Source organism: Quercus suber, unplaced genomic scaffold (assembly GCF_002906115.3).
Source record: "Quercus suber isolate HL8 unplaced genomic scaffold, Cork oak 2.0 scaffold_60, whole genome shotgun sequence".
Taxonomy (NCBI): Eukaryota; Viridiplantae; Streptophyta; class Magnoliopsida; order Fagales; family Fagaceae; genus Quercus; species Quercus suber.
Window position 1 is genome coordinate 438,254 of NW_027069525.1, and position 27,269 is coordinate 465,522.

The 27,269-nt window shown below is 38.0% G+C and overlaps 1 protein-coding gene, 1 long non-coding RNA gene and 1 pseudogene across 10 annotated transcripts; 1 reads left to right on the forward strand and 2 right to left on the reverse strand.

Moving 5' to 3' along the window:
• Positions 1 to 162: 162 nt before the first annotated feature.
• Positions 163 to 20,208, reverse strand: LOC136067138 (glutamate receptor 2.1-like). The gene is made up of 5 exons (XM_065772491.1): positions 19,787 to 20,208; positions 17,731 to 19,030; positions 1,326 to 1,441; positions 1,133 to 1,223; positions 163 to 575 (listed from the first exon to the last, which is right to left on the reverse strand). Exons 2-5 carry the CDS (start codon positions 18,575 to 18,577, stop codon positions 163 to 165), a joined length of 1,467 nt encoding a protein of 488 aa, XP_065628563.1. The 5' UTR covers positions 18,578 to 19,030; positions 19,787 to 20,208.
• On the forward strand, positions 13,288 to 17,213 carry LOC112040074 (uncharacterized). 9 transcript variants are annotated; one of them, XR_010628661.1, is made up of 7 exons: positions 13,288 to 13,758; positions 13,957 to 14,052; positions 14,484 to 14,734; positions 14,959 to 15,164; positions 16,065 to 16,147; positions 16,752 to 16,854; positions 16,995 to 17,213. It is a non-coding gene; the product is annotated as an uncharacterized LOC112040074 (long non-coding RNA). The 9 variants fall into 9 exon arrangements; XR_010628665.1 differs by lacking the exon at positions 13,957 to 14,052 and adding an exon at positions 16,327 to 16,449 and having other exon boundaries at positions 14,633 to 14,734; XR_010628663.1 differs by having other exon boundaries at positions 13,291 to 13,758; positions 14,633 to 14,734.
• Positions 20,209 to 23,093: 2,885 nt separating the features above from the next.
• Positions 23,094 to 27,262, reverse strand: LOC136067148 (granule-bound starch synthase 1, chloroplastic/amyloplastic-like; annotated as a pseudogene).
• Positions 27,263 to 27,269: the final 7 nt, after the last annotated feature.

Consider the following 27,269-nt stretch of genomic DNA (forward strand, 5'->3'; position numbering starts at 1 on the left):
AGTGATATTCAACTAAATAATGTCGTAGAAAAATAAAATAAAAAAAAAAAACTTTAATAATCACGAACTAACGCGACAGAATACATCTTCTTGAGAAAAATCAAATGCGAAAACACAATCTAGAATAATGATTTGGAAAGGTAAGGTTAAACTGTGAATGAGTCAATGGATACTCACAAATCCAAAACCTCCAACTTTAAATGCTGGTCCTGAAGTGATGAAACCTTCACAATATTTAGCGAGAAACACTTTAACATATGGGGCCTCAATAAAGGCTGCTGCAATCTCTCCACTTTTAAGAGCCTGTGGATAATAATCTCCCGAACCTATTATCCTGACGTTGTTGGGTTGAAAACCTAAGACCACCTCCAAATATTTTCCAACAAATGAATTTGCATCACACCCAACTTTGGCTCCACTCTTTTTAAGTGTCTCAATGTCGATCGTTGTTTGATCAAGTTGTTGAACGGTGAGCAGTGATGTTAGACTGGCCGTGAAACTTTTTGTGATAACTAACGCCACAAATAGCCATACAACCATGGTCACCCGGGACAGGTTGCTGTGTAATTTCTCTTCTACAAGTAAACACACAATAGTCACTAACAACAATTTTCTGGGTTTATATATTTGTACATATATATGAGTGACCTCCAAGTAAAGAGAGTATATACAACTTAGGCCCGTTGGTCTTATATATATTCTAACAATAGTATTCCACATGTTCCTATGCTAATGCAGTTAGATAAAAAATATGTCATATATGAAAAGGGATATCGTACGCACTGCATAGCATGGACAGGAAGAATCTATTTATGGATTCTCCTATATGATTTAACTTGTTTAAGATGCATTGCATTGCATGCATGCATAACACAAAAATTCTTCTTTTTTGATAATTTAATAGTTAGAAAGAGATGCGTGATTTGAACTTTAGATATCTCTATTAAAAATATTATGAGATATTAATTAAATTACAAAACTCTTAGCCACAAAGACTTTAGTTGATATCTTTAAGAAGGGATATGACAAGTGTAAATTTGTTACAAACTCTCATAATAAATGTCGATTGAAGAATCTTTCATGATTTAATCCAAGTAGTTAAGAAACGAAGAAAGAAACGAAATATAGTTACCTTGTATTAAGAACAGCGTTGTGAAGGCTAAGGTAAGCATGGTTCCAATTTGGTTCCATATACTGCCCCTGAAATTTGGGTTGTGATTCCGCTCTATCAACCATACAACAAATCCATTATAAACATTAATGACCCCTATAAAAACCCACATAAAGGTGGTGAACGGCTTCTTGAACAACCAAGCTCTTTCTACCCTTTTTGGCTTGAAATATGTCAACATCTGGAGACCTGAGTCAGAATAGGGTTGCGTGAATTCTGCATATTCACTACGATTGGCAATTATGGCAGTACCTCCAACAATTGCATCAAAAATTTGTTCAAACACAAAGTAACATATCAGTTGAGGTAATCTAGTAATACTTACAAGGTTGGTGCTTTAGTGGTAAGTTTTGCATTTCATTCTCCCTAGCTTCTAAAGACGTAGAGTTTACAACTTGAATTGAAATTATCCTAAGATGACATATTCATATGCTATAACCCTAAGTCAAATTAATATAACTAGTTTTTTTTTTTTTTTTTTTTAGCGAAATATAACTAGTTTATTGAATTAATGCGGAACAAACTAATTAGAATATGGTATGTAGGGACATAAAAGGACCTACGGCCCAAGAACGACTATACAATGGCCCAATGAGCCCACCACAACGAATTTGTTAGAGAAATGAGTAGAATATTGACTACTTGATAAGCTAAAGTTAATCACAGTGAAAAGGAAATGCCAAGTAAAAGACTAGAAACACTCAAATATGAAGAAAGAGGGATCCTCGTTTCACCATGAGGAAGATCTTTTTTATAGATATAAGTTTTTTTTTTTTTTTTTTTTTTTGCTTTCTCTCCTTTTCAAAAATCTCTTCCCCTCTTCTAGGATCTTCCTTTCCCTTTTATACTTTCACCACCCATTATTCTCTCCTTACACTTGGAGGGTTAAGATTACATTTCTAGGACTTTTGTCCCATCCAGAACATACAGGTGAGCTTCTGTCTTGCAATTTGAGCTGTGCCACCACTGTTTATGGTCATTTCCTTATTAATGCGGCCAGAGGAGTAGTTGTCCTGCATTTAATGCGGAGAGGATAGCTTCCACTCCCTTCTCCTTTCACCCTACTTGTAACCGTGCCAAGTCTACTTTAGTTTCTCTGTGATATTTTAACTTTATGTACCTTCTATGTTTACTGCTCGTCCCCCAGATCAATGGGTGCTCGGCTCGTGGCTATCCAGTGCTTATCCCTAAGGCTCGAGGGGCTACCTTGAAAATCATATTTAGTAAACCGTTTAAATAAGACTAAGGGTCCTCGTCCACACAATAGCCCCTCGGGAACTCATTTTTCACCCCTGACCAGGAAAGATGAGGTTTTGGCCAACAAAGTCGCTAGTGAGGGTATGTTCGTAAATAGGATTCCCCATGAGCACGTCTTTTCAATTGGCTGTGACACGCTACTGACGCTTCGGAGTTCTTAACTCCGTAATAAATGCAACTGATGGCTTGCTATTTCCCACGTTCTACGGTGAGATCCTAATCGAACGACTCATAATTTCCTAACAGAAGGGGCGGGAAGATTACCGCTCCCTCTTTTCCCAATATTTATATAGAGAGAGATGTGAAGCTTCTTTCTCCATTTTATCTCCCTAGAAGCAGAAAAGAACTCAAACACGTTCATCTGATAACTTCGCCCGAGGAGCTTTTTCTTCCCTAAACTCGTAAGTGCGTATTTTTGTTAATCAGGGTTCTTCCCTTACTATTTCTCATTAGTTGATTTCTTCTTTTTCCCCAAATGGGTAGGTTTTTTAGTCTAGTTGAGACTCCCCAAAATCGAGAGGAGTTTAAAAGATACTATGGGATTCCCCGTAATGTATCCATACAATACTGCAACTAGGGCGACTCCCAATATGTTTAGAATACTAGGTTGCGTAGACACCCTAAATGAAAAATTGGGTATACAACTCCCCACACGACGTAAATTGGGTGTATAGCTGCTAAAAAAGCACTGATGGGGAGGGGGGGGTTATTACTTAAAAACTAGAGTTCCCGCCGTTAGGCTTTCCTGTTTTCCCGAAACAAATAAAGGCATGAAGAACTTTCTCATTGTGTCAAAGGAGTGACACGACAGTCTCTACTGCCCTACCAAGGATAGGACTCTAGATGGGATGGCTTAGGAGCACTTAAAAAAGATTAGTACTAATTTAGGAGACTATAAACATTTTTACTTATGCTCGTTTATTTTTTACTTGCTCAGATTGGAGTTTACCTAACCTATTGACTAATGCTAAGCTTTAATTTCTTTGTTTCCAAGAAGAGAGCCACCACCAAGAGACGAAGCTTGGTAAATTTCGAGTTGTTGAATAGGGTCCTCAGATCCGAGATCTTCCTGCATAAGGACGGCTAGTTCCGCACGGTTCACATGATCCTCAGCTTCACCCCTATATCAAACCATTTCCAACAATCCAAGCATGCAATCAAAGCTCGAGACTCCAGACTTGCATTGGTTGACGTGGCCGTAGAAGGTTTTATAAGTAAACATCCACCAAAAGGAACACAAACAATCGAGCTTTCGACCTTTACGGACCTTGAGCCTGCCAAACTCCTTGCCCCTGTGAAGTCTTAACTTGTCATAGAGGAGATTACATCCTCAGACAAAGGGAGGACACGGAATCAGAACACGTTTCGGAGGAGGATACTGAAAATCCTGTTAGAGACGAGGATTTTGAAGTCTTTTACGACATCAACACGTCTGAGGAGGAAACACTTAGCCCCAAGTCCACCACGTTTTTTATCAATGAAGACCAAGAGCACTTCGAAGCACCAAAAGGTATGGTGATAGAAAGAAGACTCCGAGACCTACTCTCTCTATTGGAGTCCTATGTTGGGACTACAATGCCCGAGGTCTCAGTTAATCCAAGGCCTCCAACTCCAACCCTTCTAGCCCCCGTCTAGACAGAACTAGCAGATAAAAAACGAAAGAGGGACAGAAGATGTGGCAAAGGAGTGGTAGAGGAGGGAGAGGTTCAAGAGGAAACTTCACCGGAGCCCACTAAGGCAGTCAAGGTGACTCGCACCCAACAAAGAAAGGGTGTAGAGAGCTCCAGCTTTGCCTCCGAGCATAGGTCTAAGGCTCCCATTTGGAACCCTTCCTTTGAATTGGATAAATCACCCTTCTGAGAAGACACTTCCATCTGGGATTTTGATGGTAGGAGAGCGGGCTACATAGCCATCACCGTGGAGCAAGCCCTTCTACTTCCAAGGGATATGGATGAGTTTCAAAACTTAAAGAAGCACGAGCTCTTCCTATCTGTGAAGAGGGACCTGGCCCTAGTAACACTTCTCTCATGTATTTCTATTTAATGGCCATTTCGCATAAATTTTCCTACGAACCTTAATGAGGACTGTTTGCACCCAGGCTACCCAAATAGCACATGTAACGGAGGAATGGGTGAACCAGGTCTTCCGTGACACAAAGGAGGAGGAGTCCAAATGCCTTGCCATACAAAAAGCCCAAGCAGCCACGGATAAGAAGCTGAAGGAGACCCTTCAAAAATTGGTTGAGTGTGATAAGGCGAGAAAAAGCACCAAGGCTTCCATAGAAAGCACAGAGAGGCAAGCTAGGGAGCAGTTGGTGTAGTTGAGGGAGGCTGAGAAGCAACTCGCCCTCACTTGGACAATCATCATAGAGCTGAGTAAGGAGCTCTTTCTAAAGGACAAAGAGATGGAGAAGGCAGAGTAAACGGCGTATAACCAAGGGTAGAAGGAGACTGAGACTCACTTAAAGTCCTAACTCCCTGTGATGTGCCGTAGCTTTTGCCTGCAGATGTGGGTCGAAGCCCTGAATGCTGCTGGGGTGGACCCCAACTCAGAATTGAGGAATCCTAAGAGAGCCTTCGACCCCCGGCAATCAAAACTTGCCCAGCTCTCCAGTCCTTTGTCAGCACTTCTACTTTAGCCCCAGCGAGCTCCACAGAGGTCACTCACCCAAAGCCTAGCACCACTGCCCCTGCCAAAGCTAAACCCACCGAGCATTAGCCCAAAACTACTGCTCTAGCTAAAGCCAAACCCAGCGAGCAACAGCCCCAATCCATTGTGTTGGCCTAGGCCAAACCAGGTGAGTAGCAATCAAGCATTCCTATCCCTACCAAGACCAAACAAACCGAGCTGGTTGTTTTCAAACCCAGCACAGCTGCTGCCTAAGGCACTAAAGGGGCAGCTAAGGCGCCTTCCCTAGCTGATGTTCCTCCCACAAATGCTCCACCCACCAGCATGGTCTCTTCTGCCCCCACACCAACTCTTGAGGTACAAGCCACAACTGAAACTGAGGCATAAAAGACTTCTAAGGCCTGAAGACCACATCAGTGGAAATTTGTTATTTTCTCTTAGCTTTTATTTTTATTTATTTATTTTTTTTTTTATGAAAACAGAAGGTATTTTGTAATTTCCTTCTTTGCGTTATGTATCATTTGTGGTTTGAACTAATGAAAAACTCTTACTAGCCTTTGTCATTTAATTTTTGTACTTAATATCATATATTTCTCTTCTTAGGATCCTAAGTTCTATTTAACATATGCGCGGGTAAAGAAGTATTCATGTTATGTGTTAATTTCCCTAAGTAAGTTACTTAGGAAACATGACATAATCAAGGTTATATCAAATGTTGCAAACACAATGCAAGTGATAACTTACCTGAGACAGATTTTTCATGGGGTTAAATTCCAACAAGGTGTTACTTGTCATCAAAATGATCTTGATGTCAATCAAGCCAAGGTAGATAATTCAAGGAGTAGAATCCAACCAAGGTTCTACTTAACATGGAGAAGTTACATTGTGCTTTTATACCCAAGGTTTATAGTCCAAGAAGCAATGCATTATGGAGTTAGGCTTATTAGCAAAGGATATTATGTGGACATACTTTCAAACGCTTTAAGTGATGCTCATGGAGATTTCTTCAACTAGGACATTGCATTAAGAGTCTCTATCATCCTTTACTGGTAAATCAGGTGTTGGTTTACCTAGGGTAGGTGATCCAAGGAATCAGGCATAACCGAAACTTTAGCACTTAGAGCGTTAAAAAGCATTAATTTACCCAAGTCATGTGGTCCGAGGAACCAGACATAACCAAAGTTCTATTTAACACTTAAAAAAATATTGGAAAGCATTAATTTAGCCAAGACATGTGGTCCGAGGAACTAGGCATAACTAAGGTTCTGTTTAACACTTAAACGAATACTGAAGAGCATTAATTTACCCAAGACATGTTGTCCGAGGAACCAGGCATAACCAAGGTTCTGTTTAATACTTAAACGAATACTAGAGAGCATTAATTTACCCAAGGCATGTGGTCCGAGTAACCAGACATAACCAAGGTTCTATTTAACATTTAAACGAATATTGGAGAGCATTAATTTACCCAAGGCATGTGGTCCGAGAAACCAGGCATAACTAAGGTTTTGTTTAACACTTAAACGAATACTGGAGAGCATTAATTTACCCAAGGCATGTGGTCTGAGGAATCAGGCATAATCAATGTTCTGTTTAACACTTAAACGAATACTAGAGAGTATTAATTTACCCAAAACACGTGGTTCAAAGAACTAGGAATAACCAAGGTTATTTTTAACACTTAAATGAATACTAGAGAGCATTAATTTACTGGAGAAAATGGGCTTTTGCCCTTATTTTTTAAAATATCTAGCGATATGTCCCTATTTTAAAACTATATAGGGGCATGTCCCTGTTTTGAAACTCGATTTTCTCAAAATCGAGTTTCAATGTAAAACTCGATTTGTAGAAAATCGAGTTATAGGCAATCAAACTTTAAAAAAAAAAAAAAAATTATGGAACTTGAATTCTACATTGAAACTCGATTTTAAGAAAATCGAGTTTTAAAACAGGGACATTTTACTATATAGTTTCAAAACAGGGTCATTGTGCTAGATATTTAAAAAAATAAGGGCAAAAGCCCATTTTCTCCTTAATTTACCCCAGATATGTGGTCCAAGGAATCAGGCATAACCAAGGTTCTGTTTAATACTTAAACGAATACTTGAGAGCATTAATTTACCCAAGACATATGGTGCAAGAAACCAGACATAACCAAGGTTTTGTTTAATACTTAAACGAATGTTAAAGTACAATTCATAACAATTGAAAATAAAAAAGGCATAATTGCTCTTCGTTAATAGTAATAGCTTCGTAGGTTATTTACATTCCACGGACGTGGTATGATATTTTCATATAGATCCTCCAAAAAATAGGCACCCAGTCCTGCTATTGAAGTGATACGGTATAGTCCTTCCCAATTGGATCCTAACTTTCCTCATGATGGGTTCTTGGCAGTTTCTACCACCTTTCTCAGCACCAGATCTCCTGGGGCTAGTGGCCTTGCCCTCACTCTGGTATTATATCTTTGTTTGAGCTTTTGTGATAATATGCCATTTGAACCATGGCTATCTCCCTTCTTTCATTAACCAGATCTAGGCTTCTCTCCAACAACTGGTCATTATTATCTGGGGTAAATAAGCTTGTCCTCAGTGTGGGAAACCCAGACTCTAAGGGGAGTACAACTTCAACACCATAGGTCATTGAGAAGGGTGTTTCCCCCGTTGATCGACAAGGAGTAGTCCGCTACGTTCAAAGGACATGTGGTAGTTCTTCTACCCATCTACCCTTTGCTTTATCTAACCTCTTCTTGAGCCCATTTACTATTACCTTGTTCACCACTTCAGCTTGTCCATTTCCTTATGGATAGGCTGGAGTTGAACTTCTTCCTCTTTTGAATGCTTTACTGTCAAACTAGAGTCCATTGTCCGAGATAAGGGTATGGAGGATCCCAAATCGAGTAACAATGTTCTTCTAGATGAATTTTTTTGCATCTACATCCCTGATGTTGGATAATGGCTTGGCCTCCACCCATTTCGTGAAGTAATTGGTTCCAACTAGGAGCCATCTGCGATTTTCCACAGCCTTGGGAAATGGCTCTACAATGTCCAACCCCCACTGAGCAAATGGTCATGGGCTAGACAAGGGATTAAGCACTCCCCTCGGTTGATGGAAGTTTGGAGCAAACCTTTGGCACTGATCACACTTTTTAACATACTCCTATGCCTCTCTCTGCATGTTCGGCCACCAATACCCTTGAGTAAGGGCTCTGTAGGATAATGACCTGCCTCTTATGTGACTTCCACAAATCATTTCATTTAACTCCTCTAGAAGGGACTCCACTTCCTCAGGATGGACACATAGCAAATATGGTCTGGAGAAGGAACGTTTGTACAACTTCTACTCTTCGGACAAGTAGAAAGGAGCAACATTCCTTCGTACCTTATCTGCCTCTCCCTTTTCATCTAGAGGGTGCCTTTTTTGAGAAACAAGACCAAAGGATCCATCCAGCTAGGCCCAACCCTGATTTGATGAATCTAAACCACCTCCTTCTTTTCCTCAATGGACTTATGCAAATCCTCAACAAGTATAACCCGAGGTAAGTCTTGTCCAGAAGAAGTTGCCAAAGTAGCCAGAGAATCAGAATGTGTATTTCTACTTCTTGAGATTTGTTGTAAAGAAAAAAACTCAAAGCTTGATTGCAAGTGCTGAGCTTACTTCAAATACCCTTGCATTCTCCAATCCCTAGCTTCCAACTATTCCCTTACTTGGCCCACCACCAGTCCTGAGTTCGAGAACACTTCTACTGATTTGCCTCCCATTTTCTGAACCATGGCCATACCTACTAGTAAAACTTCATACTCAGCCTCATTGTTTTTGGCTGAAAAAACCAACCTTAAGGATTTCTAAATAATGATTTTGTCTGGGGACACTACAACTAACCCTACTTCAGATCCTCTCTGATTGGTTGCGCCGTCAACATACAATTTCCAAGACAAAGGCCCTTATAGGGAAATTGTCCCAACTTGTTTTCCTCTTAAGTCTTGCTCCTCGTCCTCCTTCTTTATTGGGGACTCAGCAAATTCTGCCACCAAATCTGCAAGAACTTGTCCTTTGATAGAGGTCCGGGGCATATACTTGATGTCAAAGGCCCCCAAAATCATTCCTCACTTGGCGATTCTCCCTATATAATCAGTCTTTCAAAGCAATGACTGCAAGGGAAGCTAGGTTAAAACCACAACTGTGTGAGCTTGAAAATAATGGGGGAGTTTCCGAGTAGCATGTACAACAGCTAATATAGCCTTCTTTAAAGGCAGATAACGAACCTTAGCTTCATGTAATGATTTGCTCACATAAAAAACTAAACGCTGTATCCCGTTATCTACCCTTATCAATACTAAACTAACCGCATAGGAAGCCATGACAATATAGGCAAAAAGAACTTCTTCCTCTTCGGGTCTGGACATGATGGGTGGCCGAGAGAGATAATCCTTCAACTGCTGAAAGATCAAGGCACATTCTTCAATCCACTTAAATCCCTTCCATTTGTGCAACAGTTGGAAGAAAGGCTTACATCTGTCTGCGGACCGAGAAATAAATCGGTTCAAGGCTGCTGTCATTCCTATTAGCTTCTGGACCTCTTTGGGATTCCGAGGAGGCTGTAAATTATTGATGGCCTTAATTTGATCGGGGTTGGCTTTGATTCCACGATGGGTGATCATGTAACCCAAAAACTTTCCCGAACTAACGCCGAAAGAGCACTTTGAAGCATTAAGGCGTAGTTTGTGCTTTCTTAACACTTTGAAAATACTTCCAAGGTCATTCACATGCTCAGATTTTACCTTACTTTTCACCACCATGTCATCAATGTAAACTTCAATATTCTTGCCCAGTTGAGGCTTAAACATTCTTATCATCATTCTCTGATAAATTGATCTTACATTCTTTAGTCCAAAGGGCATTACTTTGTAATGGTAATTCCCAGTGGGCATAACAAAAGCAGTCTTGGTAAAACACCTCTTTTATGGCTCCGGCCTGCTTAAGTTTGACCACCTCTTCTTTGACAGCCTCAGAATGCTCTTTAGAGGAACACCAAGGAGGCTGTTTCCTGGAGGTAACCATTGGGTTAACGTTCAGATGGTGACAAATGAGGTATGGATCCACCCCAAGAGCCTTATAAGCGCTCCAAGCAAAAACATCAATATTGCTCTTAAGGAAGGCAACTAGATCTTCCTTCTCAAATGGAGGCAACTTAACTCCCACTTGGAAGAACCTATCACTGTCGATGTCTATGATAACTTGCTCCAACTCTTCACATTTCACTTCCTCTACTGTGGCCTCTAAGGACATTCCACTTCATTTGGTTGCTATAAGGCCCTTTCTGCAGGGACCGAGGATTCACCCTGAGATTGATGTCTAATTACTGCCACTAGGCACTGTTTGGCCATGTCCTGACTTCCTACCAACTCCTCAACTTGATCTCTAGAAGGATATTTGATCTTTAAATGCAAAGTCAAAGAGATAGCTCCCATGGCATAAAGCCACGGCCTCGCCATAATAGCAGTGTAAGGGGAATATGCGTCCACCACAATAAAATCTACTTCCACCACTTCGGATCCCGCTTGGACAGGTAATCTAATCTGGCCCTTTAGTATAATTATTTTCCTATCAAACCCCAATAGAGGGGAGTCGTAGCTGGACAAGTCCTCGAGCTTCAACTTAAGCCCCTTATACAAATCACGATACATGATTTTAGCCCCACCAACCTGATCCACTAGGACTCTCCTCACATTGTATCCCCCTATCCGGAGTGTAACCACCAATGCATCATCATGAGGCTGAAAGGTTCCTACTTTATCCTTATCCGGAAAGCTTAAAGATGGCCGGACTTCCATCTTCCCCATTCAAAGCTAGAGAGCAAATCATCAACATGTGGCCTTACTATAGACATAACCCTTGATGGACATGAACTTGTCCGACTTGGGGTCGCCAAGATAACACTAATTGTTCCTAGGGGTGGTTTGGAGGAAGCATCCCTCTGGTAGGCTGACCCTGATTTCCCTGGCCAGTGGGGTAGTACAAGAACTAATTCAGTTTTCCAACTTTGGCTAACTGCCCAAGGTAGTCACGCAGAGTCCTACAATCTTCTGTAGTATGTCCTCGGTCCTGGTGGTATTGACAATAGAGATTTTGGTTTCGCTTCATGGGATCTCCTCCCATCTTGTTTAGCCACTTAAATTATGGCGCATTCTTTATTTTCCCCACGATTTGATGCACGGGCTCTCTGAATACAATGTTTACCACCTGGGCAGCAGTATGCCCAACATGCCCAACAAAATCCCTTCTAGGCCTATTAATGTTGTATCTTTTCGACCTGAAATCTCTTCGGTCCTGGGGAACTACCTTGGCCTTCCCCTTCCCTTGTTGTTGATCCTCCTCTACTTGCTTATATTCATCAATTCGGTCCATCAATTGTCGCATGCTTAGGGCGGGCTTCCTAGTCAGAGACTTCCTCAGGTCGTGCTCAGTAGGTAAGCTGACCTTAAACGTCCTTATGGCTACATCTTCAAAATCTCCATCTATCTCGTTAAACATCTCCCAATATCAATCTGAATAAGTTCTTAGAGTTTCACCCTCTCTCATAGTCATAGATAGTAAAGAGTCCATGGGGCGAGGAACCTTACTATAAGTGACAAATCTAGTCCCAAAGGCCTTAGTAAGCTCTTGAAAGGAATTGATTGATCCTTCCCCCAAACCGTCAAACCACCTCATCACGACTGGCCCTAAGCTAGATGGGAATACTCTGCACAGTAAGGTCTCATCCCTTGAATGTATAGCCATTCTTTGGTTAAAATGACTGACATGTTCCATCGAGTCTGTTCTATCATTATACATGGTAAACATGGGTTGCGTGAACCATTGAGAAAGGTTCGCTTTATCAACCCTTCTAGTAAACGGAGACTTTAAGATTTGACGCAGAGCCCTGCTCATAGCATCATCCCCCAAACCTTTATAGGTTAGGCTCTTGCTTCTCTGCCTATGATGGTGCCCTTCCCTATAGGAGTAAGACTCATTGGGGGGAGTTCTTGACCGAGGTCTATAACTTTCATCGTTGTCAGACGAAGCCTCTATGCCTGATGATGACTTTCTTCTTTGTCTCCGGCGCAACTTCCTGCGTGGATGATCTATTTCTTTCTACACGTTCTTGGTCTCCTTGCCACGAGACATATGACTCCCACTTTTGGAGTGACTCTTACCGGTATAGGTTATATAAACACTAACCTCACGATCTCTCCTATGCTTAAGATTCACAAAATGATCTTGACGTTGCGACTCCACCGACTCATTTGAGTTCACCATAATTAAGTTAACTCAAGTGTGCTCAATATTCCCCATATATAGCGCCAATTGTAAGGGCACAAAAGGACCTACAGCCTAAGAACGACAAGACAATGGCCCAATGAGCCCACCACAACAAATTTGTTAGAGAAATGGGTAGGATATTGACTACTTGATAAGCTAAAGTTAATCATAGTGAAAAGGAAATGCCAAGTAAAAGACTAGAAACACTCAAATATGAAGAAAGAGGGATCCTCAGTTCACCCCGAGAAAGATATTTTTTATAGATATAAGTTTTCTTTTTTTGCTTCCTCTCCTTTTAAAAAATCTCTCCCCCTCTTCTAGGATCTTCCTTTCCCTTTTATACTTTCACCACCCATTATCCTCTCCTTACACTTGAAGGGTTAAGATTACATTTCTAGGACTTTTGTCCCATCCAGAACATATAGGTGAGCTTCTGCCTTGCAATTTGAGCTATGCCACCACTGTTTATGGTCATTTCCTCATTAATGCGGCCAGAGGAGTAGTTGTCCTGCATTTAATGCGGAGGGGATAGCTTCCACTCCCTTCTCCTTTCACCCTGCTCGTATCTTGTGCCAAGTCTACTTTAGTCTCTCTGTGATATTTTAACTTTATGTACCTTCTATGTTTACTGCTCGTCCCCCAGATCAACGGCTGCTCAGCTCATGGCTATCCAGTGCTCGTCCCTAAGGCCCAAGGGGCATTATCGAAAATCATATTTAGCAAACCGCTTAGATAAGACTATGGGTTCTCACACATGGTAGTTCCATCAATTTTCGTAAGTTGCTTTTATATATTCACTACAAAAAAGTGGACCTGTTTCAACCCTTATTTTTTGAGAGTTTATTAAAATTGTCCAAATAAACACTAAATATAACACGCGGGTGACTATTACTAGACTTACTGAGAAACTTCAAAATAAATCCACATATAACCCTTGAAATAAGTGCTGAAAAAAAATGGTGGGTGACTATTACTAGGCTTACTGAGAACCTTCAAAAGAAGTCAACATATAACCCTTGAAATAAGTGCTGAGAAAAATGGCGGGCACACCAGCGTGAGTTTTCGCTCTAAAATTTGTAGATTTCCCAGTACCCCTCGAAAAAATACTATAAAACATAAAGACTAATTTATTTCTAAGCAAGACTGAAAAATTTTGTATGAAAATTTCAGAGTATTTAGGTCCTCCCTGTCTTATTCTCTTTCATTTATTTTTCCTTTGATTGCTCTTTCTCTCTCTTGCGCTCGCTCTCGAAGTAGATCGCATTTTCTCTATATGCGAAGATGAATCACCAGAATGTGAGGAATCTCTGATCGGAGGAAGGAATTTTCCGACGAGGACAGTAGCGCCGACGAGAATTGTCATACTCTCTCCGTTACCACCTCCGGCGAATCTTCCGATGGTATTTTTTTTTTGTAAAAATTAAGTTCGTATCTTGATCGTACATAACGCAATCGTAGTGATTGAATATTGTGCATTGCTCTGTGCCTCAATCTTTGTTTTTATTGATTGACTATGGAAATTAGGGTTCAATTTTGGTGTGTGATTTACTGATTTAGGGTTCAATTTTGGTGTGTGATTTTAAACTTTGCTTTTGTAGCTGAGTATTTTTACAATTCAACATTTCAACTAGCTATAGATGGAGTACTGATGTTATTGTTACAATTCAATTCAACATTTCAATCATTTCATATAGGTTAGTAAAAATTCTAAGTCTTTTCGCAATTTTTTATTATAAATTAGTCTTTTTGTAATTCTATATTCAATTAATTTAGCAAGCTGATGCGAAAGGAAATAATAAAATTGGCTTGGCCAAGCTAGTATTGATTTTGGTTTTAGATTTGTGATTAATCGGGCTCTCTTGTGGTTGAGATTCATTCAATAGATATAGTGTCCAAGGAAACTGCAAGAACTTGTTTCTTTTGGTTTATATTGTATTTATTCATATTACATTGGTTGCCTTCTTACGATATGATTGCCCTGCTCAAATGTTTATCATAAAATACTTGAGTTGAAAGATAGTGGGTTTAATCTTTTCCCTTTATTTATGATTTCTTTTTGTTAACCCTTTTCCGAATCCATTTATTAGAACTTATATTAATTGTAAAACTTTCTATAATGTTACAGAAGTTTTAGCTCAAACAATTTCAATGGAACATTACCTATGCAGCTTGGAATGTTGACCTCCTTACAACAGCTATGAGTTATATATATATATATATATATGTATGTATGTATGTATGTATGTTTGTTAAACACACTTGTCCACTGTCCAGTTGATGATTGCCATTCCAGCTATTGAAGAAAGGACCACTTGACTCTGCATCTGCATCTTCTTTAGCACAAAGAAAACTGTGGCCGTGAAGTTTCTTTTCAAGGTAACATGCATGACATGAATAGGGTGTGGAATGGTTTTCAGATTTGCATCAAAACTGCAAAAGCATGAGAAATCACATAGCAAGTTGCTTTGCTTCTAGATATCCTTCTTTAGTTGGTATTGTAGATGATCTGCTAACATTGTTCTTGAAAAAAAAAAAAAAAAACTGTCCTAAATTTTTGAAATGTTATCTATTGCAAACTCTGACAAGTGTAGTTAAACTAGATTCAGTGGAGGTACTTTGCTGCGGACCAGATTGTATGTATGATATTGTTAATGAACATTGATCAGTGCCTTAAGGCTCACATCCAGTCCAGCCACCAACATGTTACTTGTGAGATATGTTTGACCAAGCAGTCAAAAAGGAACATAAGCGGCACCTATGAAGAATGAAATGCTCCTATGAGTGTTTTCTTCACACATTTTCAACTGTAAGATACTGCACTTTTAAGAATTTTCATTGAATAAAGATCCCCTTAGACATGCTTATTATAAGTTTTTCTTTTTTGATTAAGACATGCTTATTATAAGCTATTAGTGCCATTCGTGTGATGAGTAATATCTGACACTAGACAGTAAGTCTCCTCAAGCTCTCTGGTTGGAAGACTAGACTCTGGGCAGCATTTATATGAGTGACCATGAAAGTGTGGCATCTCCTTAGGTATTGATTCAGAGTTAAGTTTCCAGACCTCAAGATAGAAGACTATGGTACAAGGCCCCATGCCTTGTGGGGTTGAATGTCTCTCTGTTTGGAGGACTGGGCAGCCTTTATTTAGCGGACCATGAAAGTACTAGTGTGGCATGTCCTTAGGTATTGATTCAGAGTTGAGGTTCCAGACTTGTTTTTTCGGTCCCAACTTATGCTCCTCGGAGGTCTGTTTCCAAGAGCCAAGAGCAACCAGTAATTTCTGGACCTCCTCCTCCTCTAGTGTCTGAGACACTGATTTCCAGCACAAATGCTAATGAAAACAGCTGTAATAAGGATTATCTAGGTGTGTAGTTTGTTATTGTTGACTTTTAATATAAGTAGAACCTTTAAAGGATTTTTTTCATAAAAGGTTTGATGCAATTGGGTTTTGGTTTTGTCAAATAACTCAAGTAAGTATTTTTTTTTTTTTTTCACTATTTTGATTCTATTACCTATTTGGAAATTATGTATGGGACAAAGTCATTAAGCTTCTTCTTCTTCTTCTTCTTCTTCTTCTTCTTCTTCTTTTGAGAAGTCATATAGCTACTTGTTGATCAATTTACTTATACTTAATAGAAAATTTTGAAAGCAATGATTTGATCTGTTTTCTCCTCTATGTTCTGAAATTAAACATATGGAGCAGTTTGTCTGGATGGAAGTCCGCCAGCTTATCACTGGGATAAGGGATTTGGTGCAGGAATTAACAATTGGTTGGTTCACATTGAGGTTTGTCCTTTTGTCACATCCTGTTTGCCATTTCTTTACCAACTAAAGAAACAATGCCATAATAAATCCTTGAACAAATTGCCTACAGGGAAAAAAGAAAAAGAAAAAGAAAAGAAATGGGTATTAATACTGAAGCAATTTTTCTAATGAAATTAATAGAATCTGTCTAAAATTTCCAGACTTCTACAACTGGAACAGAATTAAGATTAGATATTGTGATGGGGCATCATTTACTGGTGATGTAGAAGCAGTCAATCCAGTAACTCTTAGATCTGGCTCGTGGACCATTAGAAGAAGCTGATGTGGGTATTTTTTTTTTTTTTGGTTTAATATATCTAAGCAAAGATTGTTAATGATTGTGACCCCTGTTCTGGGTTTTGGAGTGTGAATGTTAAATTTGTTTGCTTGGTTCTCCACTCACTACTGATATTTGGTAGGACGGGTAATATTAGTTTCCATGCAACATTGATTCTTTCTGATGTCTTTAGTTTGGTTTCAATCAAGTTGAAATTTAGGCTTTATTATTTTATGGACTTTGCCTATTTAGAGTGGTTAACTTCTTTTCTGCTTATTTCCTTATAATTTGGCCTTCCCAATCATGCAGATTGGGCTCCCCACTTGCTGCTGATATTTGGTAGACATATTTTCAAGAATCAACTATGTTGAAACAATCACCTAGTAGAAATCAGAGGTCAAAAGGCTTCAAGGTGAAGCATGCAATACAGATATGTCTTTTGCTTGCCATTTGCATCTGGTTGCTTTACCAAGTCAAACACTCCCATTAAAGGTGTGTAGATATATTTGCTGGGAAATTGACAAACTTTTGGTATCATTCTCTCTTTTTCAGAAACTTGAGGGCACTCATAATGGCTGAAATGTTCAATTGTACCAGTTGATAACTTCTTGCTTTGGAGGTGATAATGATGAAGAATAAAACGTATCAAAACTTTTAACTACAATAATTGACAATAATTTGTAGGTTTGAGTTTAGAGATCAAAGAAAGTGTAATTGTAGCAATATACCACTTTTGCTATACATCAATATCATAGCATATTATCTCAACAATTGTGAATTTTTGTGTGTGTATATATATATATATATATATTGTGCATGATTGTGGTTTTTATTTTTATTTTTTTTATTTTATTTTATAAATAAAATAAAATCTTATTTTGAGGGTCAAGAGACCCATTAAATAACCTTATTTATCAAGAGTTGTAAATATAAATCTTTTAAACCTTGGTAAAAGGTTATTTAAGGGTCTCTTGACCTTCAAAATAAGATTAGAGCACTTGTTTTGAGGGCCACGAAAGCCTTCAAAATTTCTTTTTTGACAGTATATGTTTCGAAGGTTATCAAGGGTCAATTAAATTGTTAAAATAATTTTTTTCAAGGTTTTTAATACTTTTTTTAAGGGTTTTGACCCTAGAAAAAAGTCATATTTGTTGTAGTGATTTTACACTATGATAATTTTTTATGTTGCAAATGAATTGATTCAAAACAATTTGGGTGGCAAAATAGGACAAACCTATAGTATACTTTATAAATCGGTACTACAAAAAAGTACTGTAGTTGATAAATATTACCTCAACATATACTTGCTGGACCAGAGAATCATATGTACCGTTAAATGGAATAAATTCATACGGCAGGTGATATGGTAGAAGATCTAAGGCAGCTTCAAAGACAGCAATGGAAAATCCATTAACGATTGGTTTGTCCCCAGGACGATCATATCTCACATTCACAAATTCACTGAAAGCGGTCGCTACTGGTACTCCTATTTTCAGTGGTTTTGCATTAATTGGTACCCCCCACCCTTTTGGCACTGACCAAGGCCCTCCTGGCCAAAACACTTGCCCGAGAATACTCATTGACCTGTTGTACTCGCTAGCCTTATGGATGCTCTCTGAGAAGCCTAGTTCCTCCGACCAGAATCCAAGTTCCCTATAACTTTTCCCAACCACATTAACGATTCGAAAAATGTGTATTGGAGCCAATTTTCCCTCTTTAAAATTGAATGCACCAGTTAACCCCTCAAAATTGCTTTGCAAGATTTTTCCAAGCAACTGTTGTCCATTCATTTCATGCATACAGGCAACATCATCTGTCAAATTTGTACAGCTTTTCAAATTAGGCTTTTCCATCAAAGCGATAGCCACAGCCCGTGCAGCATCATAGGCCTGCATCGCAGAAGTCCCTGGTTCTGGTATTGGCTCACCAAGATATTGCAAATGAAACATGACCCCAAATCTAAAGTGGAAATCTTTGTAGCTTTTAGGTGTGGTGGAAAAGTAGCTCTTGACTCCTAAGACACCTTGCATTGAGGAGATAATTGATGCATTAAGTGAATCAAGTTGACTCGTAATGGCATTGGTGGTGATCCAAACATAATCCTTATCCATCGTTCCTATACTATTCGCTTCCATGAAGATTTTAGTGGCTAAGGTAATGGAAGTATGAACAATGAAAACTCTGCACGACCCATTTTTCAGGTGCTCCAACTTTTTTGAGAGAGAATGATGTGGAGGAAAAAGAGAGAGGCAAAAGGTCGTTAATCTCCGCGTCCACTTCTTGTATAGCGGCAATGATTTCAGGGCTAATGCCAGTCACAGCTGGGTTCATGTCTTCATAGATAATGTTCACTTTCCTCCATTTCCAACTTTGAATTATAGCTGGCAAAGCTTTCATTTGAGCATTTTGGCTGCGAGCGGCATTTACTAGGAATGGCCAGTGGCAAGAGGCCCACTGTGGGACTTCATTTGCCAATGACAGGATAGGGACTTTGGATTCATTGCCAAGCTGAGCAACAAACACAGCCTCTTGCCATGTTCCAAACCCTATTATTGCTTTCGCATGTTGCTTCTCAATGAGTGTCTTAACTGCAATCAAAATTTTATCATCTATAAGTCTAATATAACTTACTTCAGTTGAAATTTAATTTAAATCCGTTATGCAAACAAATACCTATAAATCTAGAACCGATAAACAAGCTCGTGTCCTATATTCATATATCCACGTCAAAATCTGTCAAGATACCTCAAAGTTACATAATAAGATTTGTAGTGAGAAATTAAAGATCACATCTCTACTGACTAACTATTAAAATTTTACTTCGAACATATATATGGGGTCCTATTAAAGTAGGAAAGAGTAAATTGACTGCATATTGATATAAATTTCCATGATTCCATCTAGCCACCCAAGTCATAGATTCCCGTTGACTTTCAATCTTACCAAAGTGATAGAATCTCATTGATCGAATCAGGAGGAAGAGTAATTAGTTTAATTGCAAGACACAAATTTTCTTGCAACCTTACAAGAGGGATGATAAAATATCTCTGGACTCATTAAACAAGAAAGTTCTTTATGAATATTAATATTTTTAGTATTGGTGTTTAGGATATATTCTAGTCATCTCAGTGGTTTAAATCTTCACTTAACATAGAAAAAGGAACAACTTAATACCAGTTCTTGTTGGCTTGTTGCCATGAGATTGAGTTAATTTTAACAACTGTAATTAAATAATACCTAATGATATCTAGCCTGCCTGGCATACTTTCACCTATTATTGGGAAACAATTTCAATGGACACAATTCTGAATGAGTTACGAAGCAACACATAAAAAAGTTCTCACCAGAAGAGGCTGCTCGGAAAGGGTCTCCTCGAGAGTTTTCCACATGTAGGGTGGGGAAGTTCTGGTGATTGGCATGAGCATATATATCCTCAATTGCCAAATCCATCGCTACCTTCTCTTTTTTGCCAGCAAGAGAGGTGTAATCTACAACTGCACCTAAACTGAGCATGTCAGACTGTTGTTTCTTCAAAGCATCATTCAGTGCATTAGACATGCGACTTGATGAACATAGTAGCAAGAGGAACAAAATCATAGAGAAACAGTGGGATGTAAACATTTCTGCTTGCTGAAAATTTCAGGAGTAAAAATATGAAAAAAGAAAGACTTAATTAGGCTAAAAATTATCATTATTGATAGTCTTTGGTGGAAAATTGATCATGCGCAGTAGGGGTTTTGATGGCCACCACTACATCCACTTTTACCGTGCTAATTTTTCTTTAAATGTCAATGCCTAGATTGCTGAGTATGGAAAATTATAATAAAGCAACCATGGTTACTGCGTCTACATTTTTAGTTTTGTGTTTTCCTTTCTTTTTTTTTTTTTCACGCGTTTCAGGGAGACAAATTTCACTGTTCACATACTGTTTACGCACTGTTCACAGGACCTACAACAACTTTATTCAAAAAAAATATTAAAAATGGGTTCTACGGTACTATCCTACATTTAAAAATTATTTTGTTACAGTGTTTTTAGTTTTCAGTTTGCAGTTTTTAGCAAAATAAGTTGTATCCAAACGGAGTTTGAAAGTTTAGTGAGTTTGGCATTTTTCTATGGATCTCGTGCAATGTTCACGGGACCCACAAGTATGGAATTCAGCAAATTTTAAGTTAAAACTGAGTCTCACGACACTATTTACATATTTAAAAATTATTTTGTTACAGTATTTTCAGTTTTCAGCAATAAGCGGTATCCAAACAGACCTTACGAAACAACCAATTTGTAATACAAAAATCGAAATATAGTACTAATATATTTTAATAGCAAATAAATATATGAGAAGAAAAGTCTAATTAGAAAAAAGATGAGAAGAAAATGTACCATAAAATTCTGCACGAGTACATTTGCTTTTGTAGACTTTTGCTTTTAACCATACATGTGTGGAGCATTGGAGCCGGAGGTAATAATATATCTATTTGGACGGTTAGATGAAAACTTTAAATGTTACACAGCTAACAGCTTCGTAAATAATGCAAGAAGTAAAGAAGTAAAGGAAAGAAAAACATAGGAACAAAAACAGGCAGATCTTGAAAGTTGAGTCTTGAGACATTGGAGAGGGATAAAATATCAAAGAGTCACATGAACTGATGGTGTTGCAACAGTGTGGTGGCCTGCAAATAGGTGCCTTTTCTATGAAGATTTTAGAGGCGAATCATAGTCTCATCTCCTACCGTTGCAGTGCCGCTTGCTCTATAGTAAGACCTAGGATGAAAATTAGAAATTTTTTTTCTCTTTTTTTTTTTTTTGTTGGGTGAACATCTAATTATTTAAAATTTTTGATATATACGTTTATCACTAAAGTAAAATGAAAGTTAAAAGTAATTTTAGACTTATTTACTTGCATAATATTTTCACAACTTTTTTTACAGGAAATTACTTTTTTGTCCATCTATAACAGAGAATAACATCATGCTATTTAAAATTTGTTGTGAAAATGAAGGTTTTTTGTAAAAGTATTATAAAAATGTTGCGTAAATAGCATTTTTAAAATATTTAATCAATATCTATATCTATATTTATATCTATATATATTCAATCAATGAATTCTACCAACTGCAACTTTGCTTCAAATTTTGGAATATCCATCTTTAGACCATAACCTTGCTAGAAGTGGAAGTTTTTGAACCTTTGAGGATAGGGCGGGGTAGTGCTATGCAATGGCGGAGCCAAGAATTATATATTGTTGTGTTGGGAGTTGATTTATCTTTTGCTGTTGATAACATTAATGTTCTCTGGTTTTAGGGCTATTGGATCCTGTAGTGTTTCTTCACTGGTGTATTTAAATGGTCCAATGTTATGCGCACTGGATATATGCTGTGAAAGATGCCTTTGTGTGATTGAATTATTAGTATTTTGCTTTATCTTAGTAGATGTTTTAGTGCTAGTGTATGGTTCTTTTATGTGTATATGAAGCTAGTTCAAATTGCATGCTATCTCCATCTAACTAGTGATAAAGCAAAAATGCATTAGCTTACCATGTTTGCCAAATCTTAGCTCCATTGTAGCTACTTCAATTTTTTTTTTCTTTTATTTTAACTTTGGATGTGTGAATGCTCTGTAAGCTAGTTTGTGCTATAATTGGCTTCTGAATCATACTGAAGGTAGAACCTAACCTCCAAGGAATTTAAAGTTAGCTTTCTACTGTTTTAGTTTAAGTGGTCATGTTCAGGTAGCAGCTGCAGTCATGCCTCTTTTGCCAATAGAAAAGAATTTTTATGAGGATAAAGTTTAGTTATAAAACTGGTTGTAAGACTATATCCTTAATAAAATAAATATTATTACATATTTTGAAAATTTAATTAGTACGAACGTTAAATTTTGTGTTAAACATATATTATTTACTGACATAATTATTGGTTTTTAACTTTTTAGTAAATTTGCAAACATGGAGGATAAAAGGAAGTGTAATTTAATATTGAATTTGTCAAAATGCATTTCAAATGAAAAGATATAGAGTACTGTTATTAGGCTATAACAAATTTCGTAGTTAAATTTTGTCTTCTTAGAGCATTTTTTTTTTTGCCGTAGAAAGCCCTGTAGTCCTTGCTGTTATGTAGCCATGTGAGCTTTTGAAAGATTGTTCATGTCTAAACGTGTCTGTTATGTTATGTAGCCATGTGAGCTTTTGAAAGATAGTTCGTGTCCAAACGTGTCTGTTATAATCGGGTTAAAGCTTACAGCAATCCTGCAAATTTGAGTCGGAGACATCTATTTTCAGTGGAGTGGATGGCCATTGACATATAACAAATTTTGTAGTTAAATTTTGTCTTCCTAGAGCATTTTATTGCCGTTGAAAGCCCTGTATGCCTTGTTGTTAACGTGTCTGTTATGTTATGTAGCCATGTGAGCTTTTGAAAGATTGTTCGTGTCCAAACGTGTCTGTTATAATTGGGTTAAAAGCTTACAGCAATCCTGCGAATATGAGTCGGAGACAGACTCATTGACATGTAACTTCTTTATTGTTCCTTATAGCAACGAGCCGACGACCATGTGAAACGGAAAGTTACTGTATAAGGAAAACCATATAGTTTGATCTTGTTGGCATGTCTGTTTATAACAAGATGATTGGTTTATTCACGACGGAGAGAATTGAGTGAAATATCTTTAAAAATGCAATTGTTGGTTTTGCCTACTTGCATGTAATATATATGTATACTATCAAAATCCTTGAACTATATTCTGGCTGTTGCTGTTACATTGTTCGGTCGAACTATTACTACCATCTAAGACCACCAACTAGGTATTACTATAACATTTTTCCCAGCGAGAATGAATAACGATAAAGGAAGGTCTGTGACTGTTAGATAAACAGTAGCAGAAACTTGGTTAGTCTTTGGAGAGCTTCTTGCTTTAGGCCTCCCGTAGCTCTTAGGGAGTTGCAACGTTTTCCTTTGCGAGTGGAGCTATTTCCTCACCCTCGATTCCAGGTTCACTTCCCGCCACACCCAAACTTAGCAGCACCTCCTCCCACTTCTTAGCAGGTCCCTGCGCCGGTACAACATGATTTACAGATTAGCATATCTTCTATGGACTTTGAATCAACCAAACAAAAATTAATAACAAAAGAAGAGAAATGTTCTATTGTAGCTTCATGATGCTAAACTATACTTGAATGATCTACTTGGCAAGAGGTTTCACCCACCTTCCATGAGAGATCTTGAGCCATGCAATTCTGTATTATCTCAGTGAAAGCAGGAGTTCCGTAGGTTGTGAGGGCCCTTTTCACATTTGTAGCCACTGCAGTCACATCGGCAGGATCAACAGCTTCACACTGGAAGATCATTGGTTAGAATTCATATTTAACTCAACACCAAAATACACAAAAGTTAAAGTTGACATTACGAAGCATGTGAAAGGAAATGAGTTATTACTTCAACATTGAAGCTTCCCATTTGAAATCCTGTGAAACCTTCTTTAACAGTGTCAACCAATCCACCAGTTGAGGCAACAATAGGTACCTGCAGTGTCGTTGGAATGGGGGTAAAGTAGTAAGAAAATAGAGGGTTACTTAGTTTTTGATGCAGAAACATATAGCAATAGGTAGCAGACTGGGGAACTTTGAGTAGGCATCATACAGTTCCATAACGCATGGCATGTAATTGAATGAGACCACAGGGCTCAAATCTACTAGGAACTAGTATAAAATCAGCTCCAGCAATTATCATATGAGCCAGGGGAACATTGAATTTTGCGACTCCTCGGGCCTTGTCAGGGTATATTTTCTCCAGCTGTTCAAGCTGCTTCTCCATTGGTTTTTTGCCAGTCCCCTTAAATATAACAAAGCTCACAATAAATTTCAAATCTGTTTTTGTGGTCTGATCACTATTATGATAAAAAAACAAAATGGGGAATATAAAAAGGCTTACAAGGACTATTATTTGAACATTCTCTCTGATAAAATTGGGAATGGCTGCTACAAGAATATCTGAACCTTTCTGCTCTTCGAGTCTACCAATGAAGCCTATGACAGGGATGTTTCTATCCACTGGCAATCCAACTTCAGCTTGGAGGGCTTCCTTCAAAAGAGGCTTTGCATCCAACACCTATGAATGCCAAAAATTTGAGAAATATTGGGTAATGAAGCAGGGATGTTAAAAAAAAACAATGATTGATGTGAACACACAGGTTAGTGAAAAGATTCTTACAGTTGAAGCATCATATTTGACGTTTGTATATTTGTCAGTTAAGGGGTTCCATTCCTGGACATCCATGCCATTCACAATTCCTTGAATGCCAGTTTTACGAATGATGTTATCCAATTCCACTCCTTTGTCTTCGCCAGAAACAAGTTCTTGGGCATAGTATGGGCTCACAGTTAAAACCTTGTCTGATTCTAAAATTCCAGCTTTCATCCAATTGATTTTTCTTCCCTTAACTGGCTTTTCATACCTGCAGAGTTGCTATTGTCATATGAGGTTCATCATATAGTAATTTGTTATATTGAGTAGATGAAAATATACCCATCAATAAAATCAAAAGAGCCTTTCAATTCATCTGGGAGATTGAGAAGTGAGAAATCTGTGAAGGCAAATCTGCCTTGGTAAGCAATGTTGTGAATGCAAAAGGCAACCTGAAAATTTTATAAAGCACATATCCATTTTTAAGTAAAAGGTGTTTTAACCAGAATTCTTATATAGATAATTCAAGAGAGATAAACAAGGAACCTACTCTGGCAGTGCTGTATATGCCTTTGGGTTTGTATATAGTTTTCAGGTAGCATGGGATCAGGGCAGTGTGCCAGTCGTTGGCAATGAATATGACCTCTTCACCTGCACGCAGGAATATCAAAGAAACAATGCTTTAAATTTATATAATGGAAGGAGTTTATATTCTAATTTTCCTCACAAATGAATGTCCGTACCATATGGTCCAGAGAAATATTCATTGCTGTTAAGTGCTAGAACCCTTGGTGCCTCTAGAGCTGCCTAAAAGCCAAAGAAGTTGATAAATTTGGGAACTATAACCAGAGTGAATGGTGTTTTTGGGTCGGATATGAATAAACATGATACATTAAAGAAAGGATCGATAATCAATACAGAAATATGAAACTAGAATAGACATTCATGGATTGCATACACGCTAATTTGTGATTGTTACTAAAACATACTATTCTCAACAGTTCTATGAACTCATTAACTTATTGTGCAACCTCTATTTCAAACAACCTTATTGAGCCACACGAAGGAAATTAAGACATGAGCAATACTAGAGACAATAATTTTCATAACTTTTTCACAACTTGTTAAGATGATATGCTATGCTTAGTGTAACATTACTTTAACATGAACTCACTACTGATATTACTTTTATTATACACCAATCATAATATGTCAACTTAACCGTTGTGAATTTTTTTGTGTCTCCTTATTATTAATACATGCCTCAAGGCTCAAGTATGTCATCTATATATTTTGGTGCAAAACTAAAGTTCCATTATTGTCCTTTTTTTTAAACAATACCAGTGTACCATAGAAGTCCCATTCTTTCTTGCTACTTCGGTTACCATACATTCCCTTGGTATGGCAAAGGTTATGATGGAAACCTATTGTGCAGCGAATTATGTTGCTCTCAAACTATTTTCCAGCGAAGTACTGCATAGATCAGAAAAGCATATCATATACAACTAGAATGATGGAGATTATGAACCTGGCATAATAAGCTGAATCGAAGCTGGTTGTCCTGGAAATCCTCTCCAGTAATAGGCCCATAAATTTTGGATTTGGTTTTCCCCCACACCTATATGTTCAGTTATCAATCAATTCAAGCCTATGTTAGCTTGACTCTCTAAAAGTCTTGACACATTAAAAATTGTACCTGTAAAGTAAGATGAAAGGATAATGAAATGGACCAACCTTTTCAAGAAATGCTGGGTGATCCACAAAAACGCGATCTACTCCTCTTTTGTAGCAATGGAAGAAGCGAACCTTTTCGGTTTTATCTCCTACTTTAAGCTACATATCAAGTGGCATTTCAATGTTTTAAACATGGAAAATTGCTTATTAGAGTGAAACCTCCAAGAAGGAAATGAAATATAAAGTTTACATGCATGTAGACTAGAATATACCTCAATTACAACGTCTGTATCCCAAGCATCTTTGTACTGGTCATAACGTGGAGAGACAGTCATAACACGATGCCCGTTGGCCTGGACAAGGATTGAGTTTAGTGAGTTATAAGTTATAGAGTGTGCCTCAAAGCATTTTTAGATGAAATTGCCAAAGGTTTGACAATTTTGCAAAAGTTAAAGAGGATCCTTAAAGATGAAAACAACATTAAGGCTAAAGCTTTTAAGAAAAAACCTTTACAATATTCACTGTTTATATGCTTTATAAATCCAAAACTTTAAAACGCTAATTACTGTCATTTGTCAAACACACAAAACACTAAAGAGCTTTATACTTAAACATCTGCTACCAAAATTCTACAATTAAATCTCTACTTCCTAAATTAAGCACTGCCAAATGGCGGCATATTCTCATGGAAACCTATATTATATATGGCAATTAAGTCCATCCAATACATCATCAGTTAAAGAGAGAATGAGGCAAAAGAGAATGCTAATTAAACTGACCGCCATTGCTGGTGGTAGACCTCCAAGAACATCCCCAAGTCCACCAGTTTTGCTCCAGGGACCTACTTCTGTCCCCACAAAGATCAAATTCATCCCACTTCCGCAAACAATGGTCCGTGAAGTCCATGCATTCCCACTCTTGAATGTTTTACTCCTGGTTTGCCTGGTAGTTAATTTTGCCATGGTTCTGACAT

Excerpts from the sequence above, each read along its gene's own strand:
- LOC136067138 (XM_065772491.1), bottom strand. The coding sequence starts at position 18,577 with ATGGAAGCGAATAGTATAGGAACGATGGATAAGGATTATGTTTGGATC. Across the intron at positions 1,442-17,730 it reads GCAAGTATATGTTGAGGTAA|TTGATGCAATTGTTGGAGGT; the intron begins TATTTATCAACT and ends TTGAACAAATTT. Across the intron at positions 576-1,132 it reads AACGCTGTTCTTAATACAAG|AAGAGAAATTACACAGCAAC; the intron begins GTAACTATATTT and ends GTTTACTTGTAG.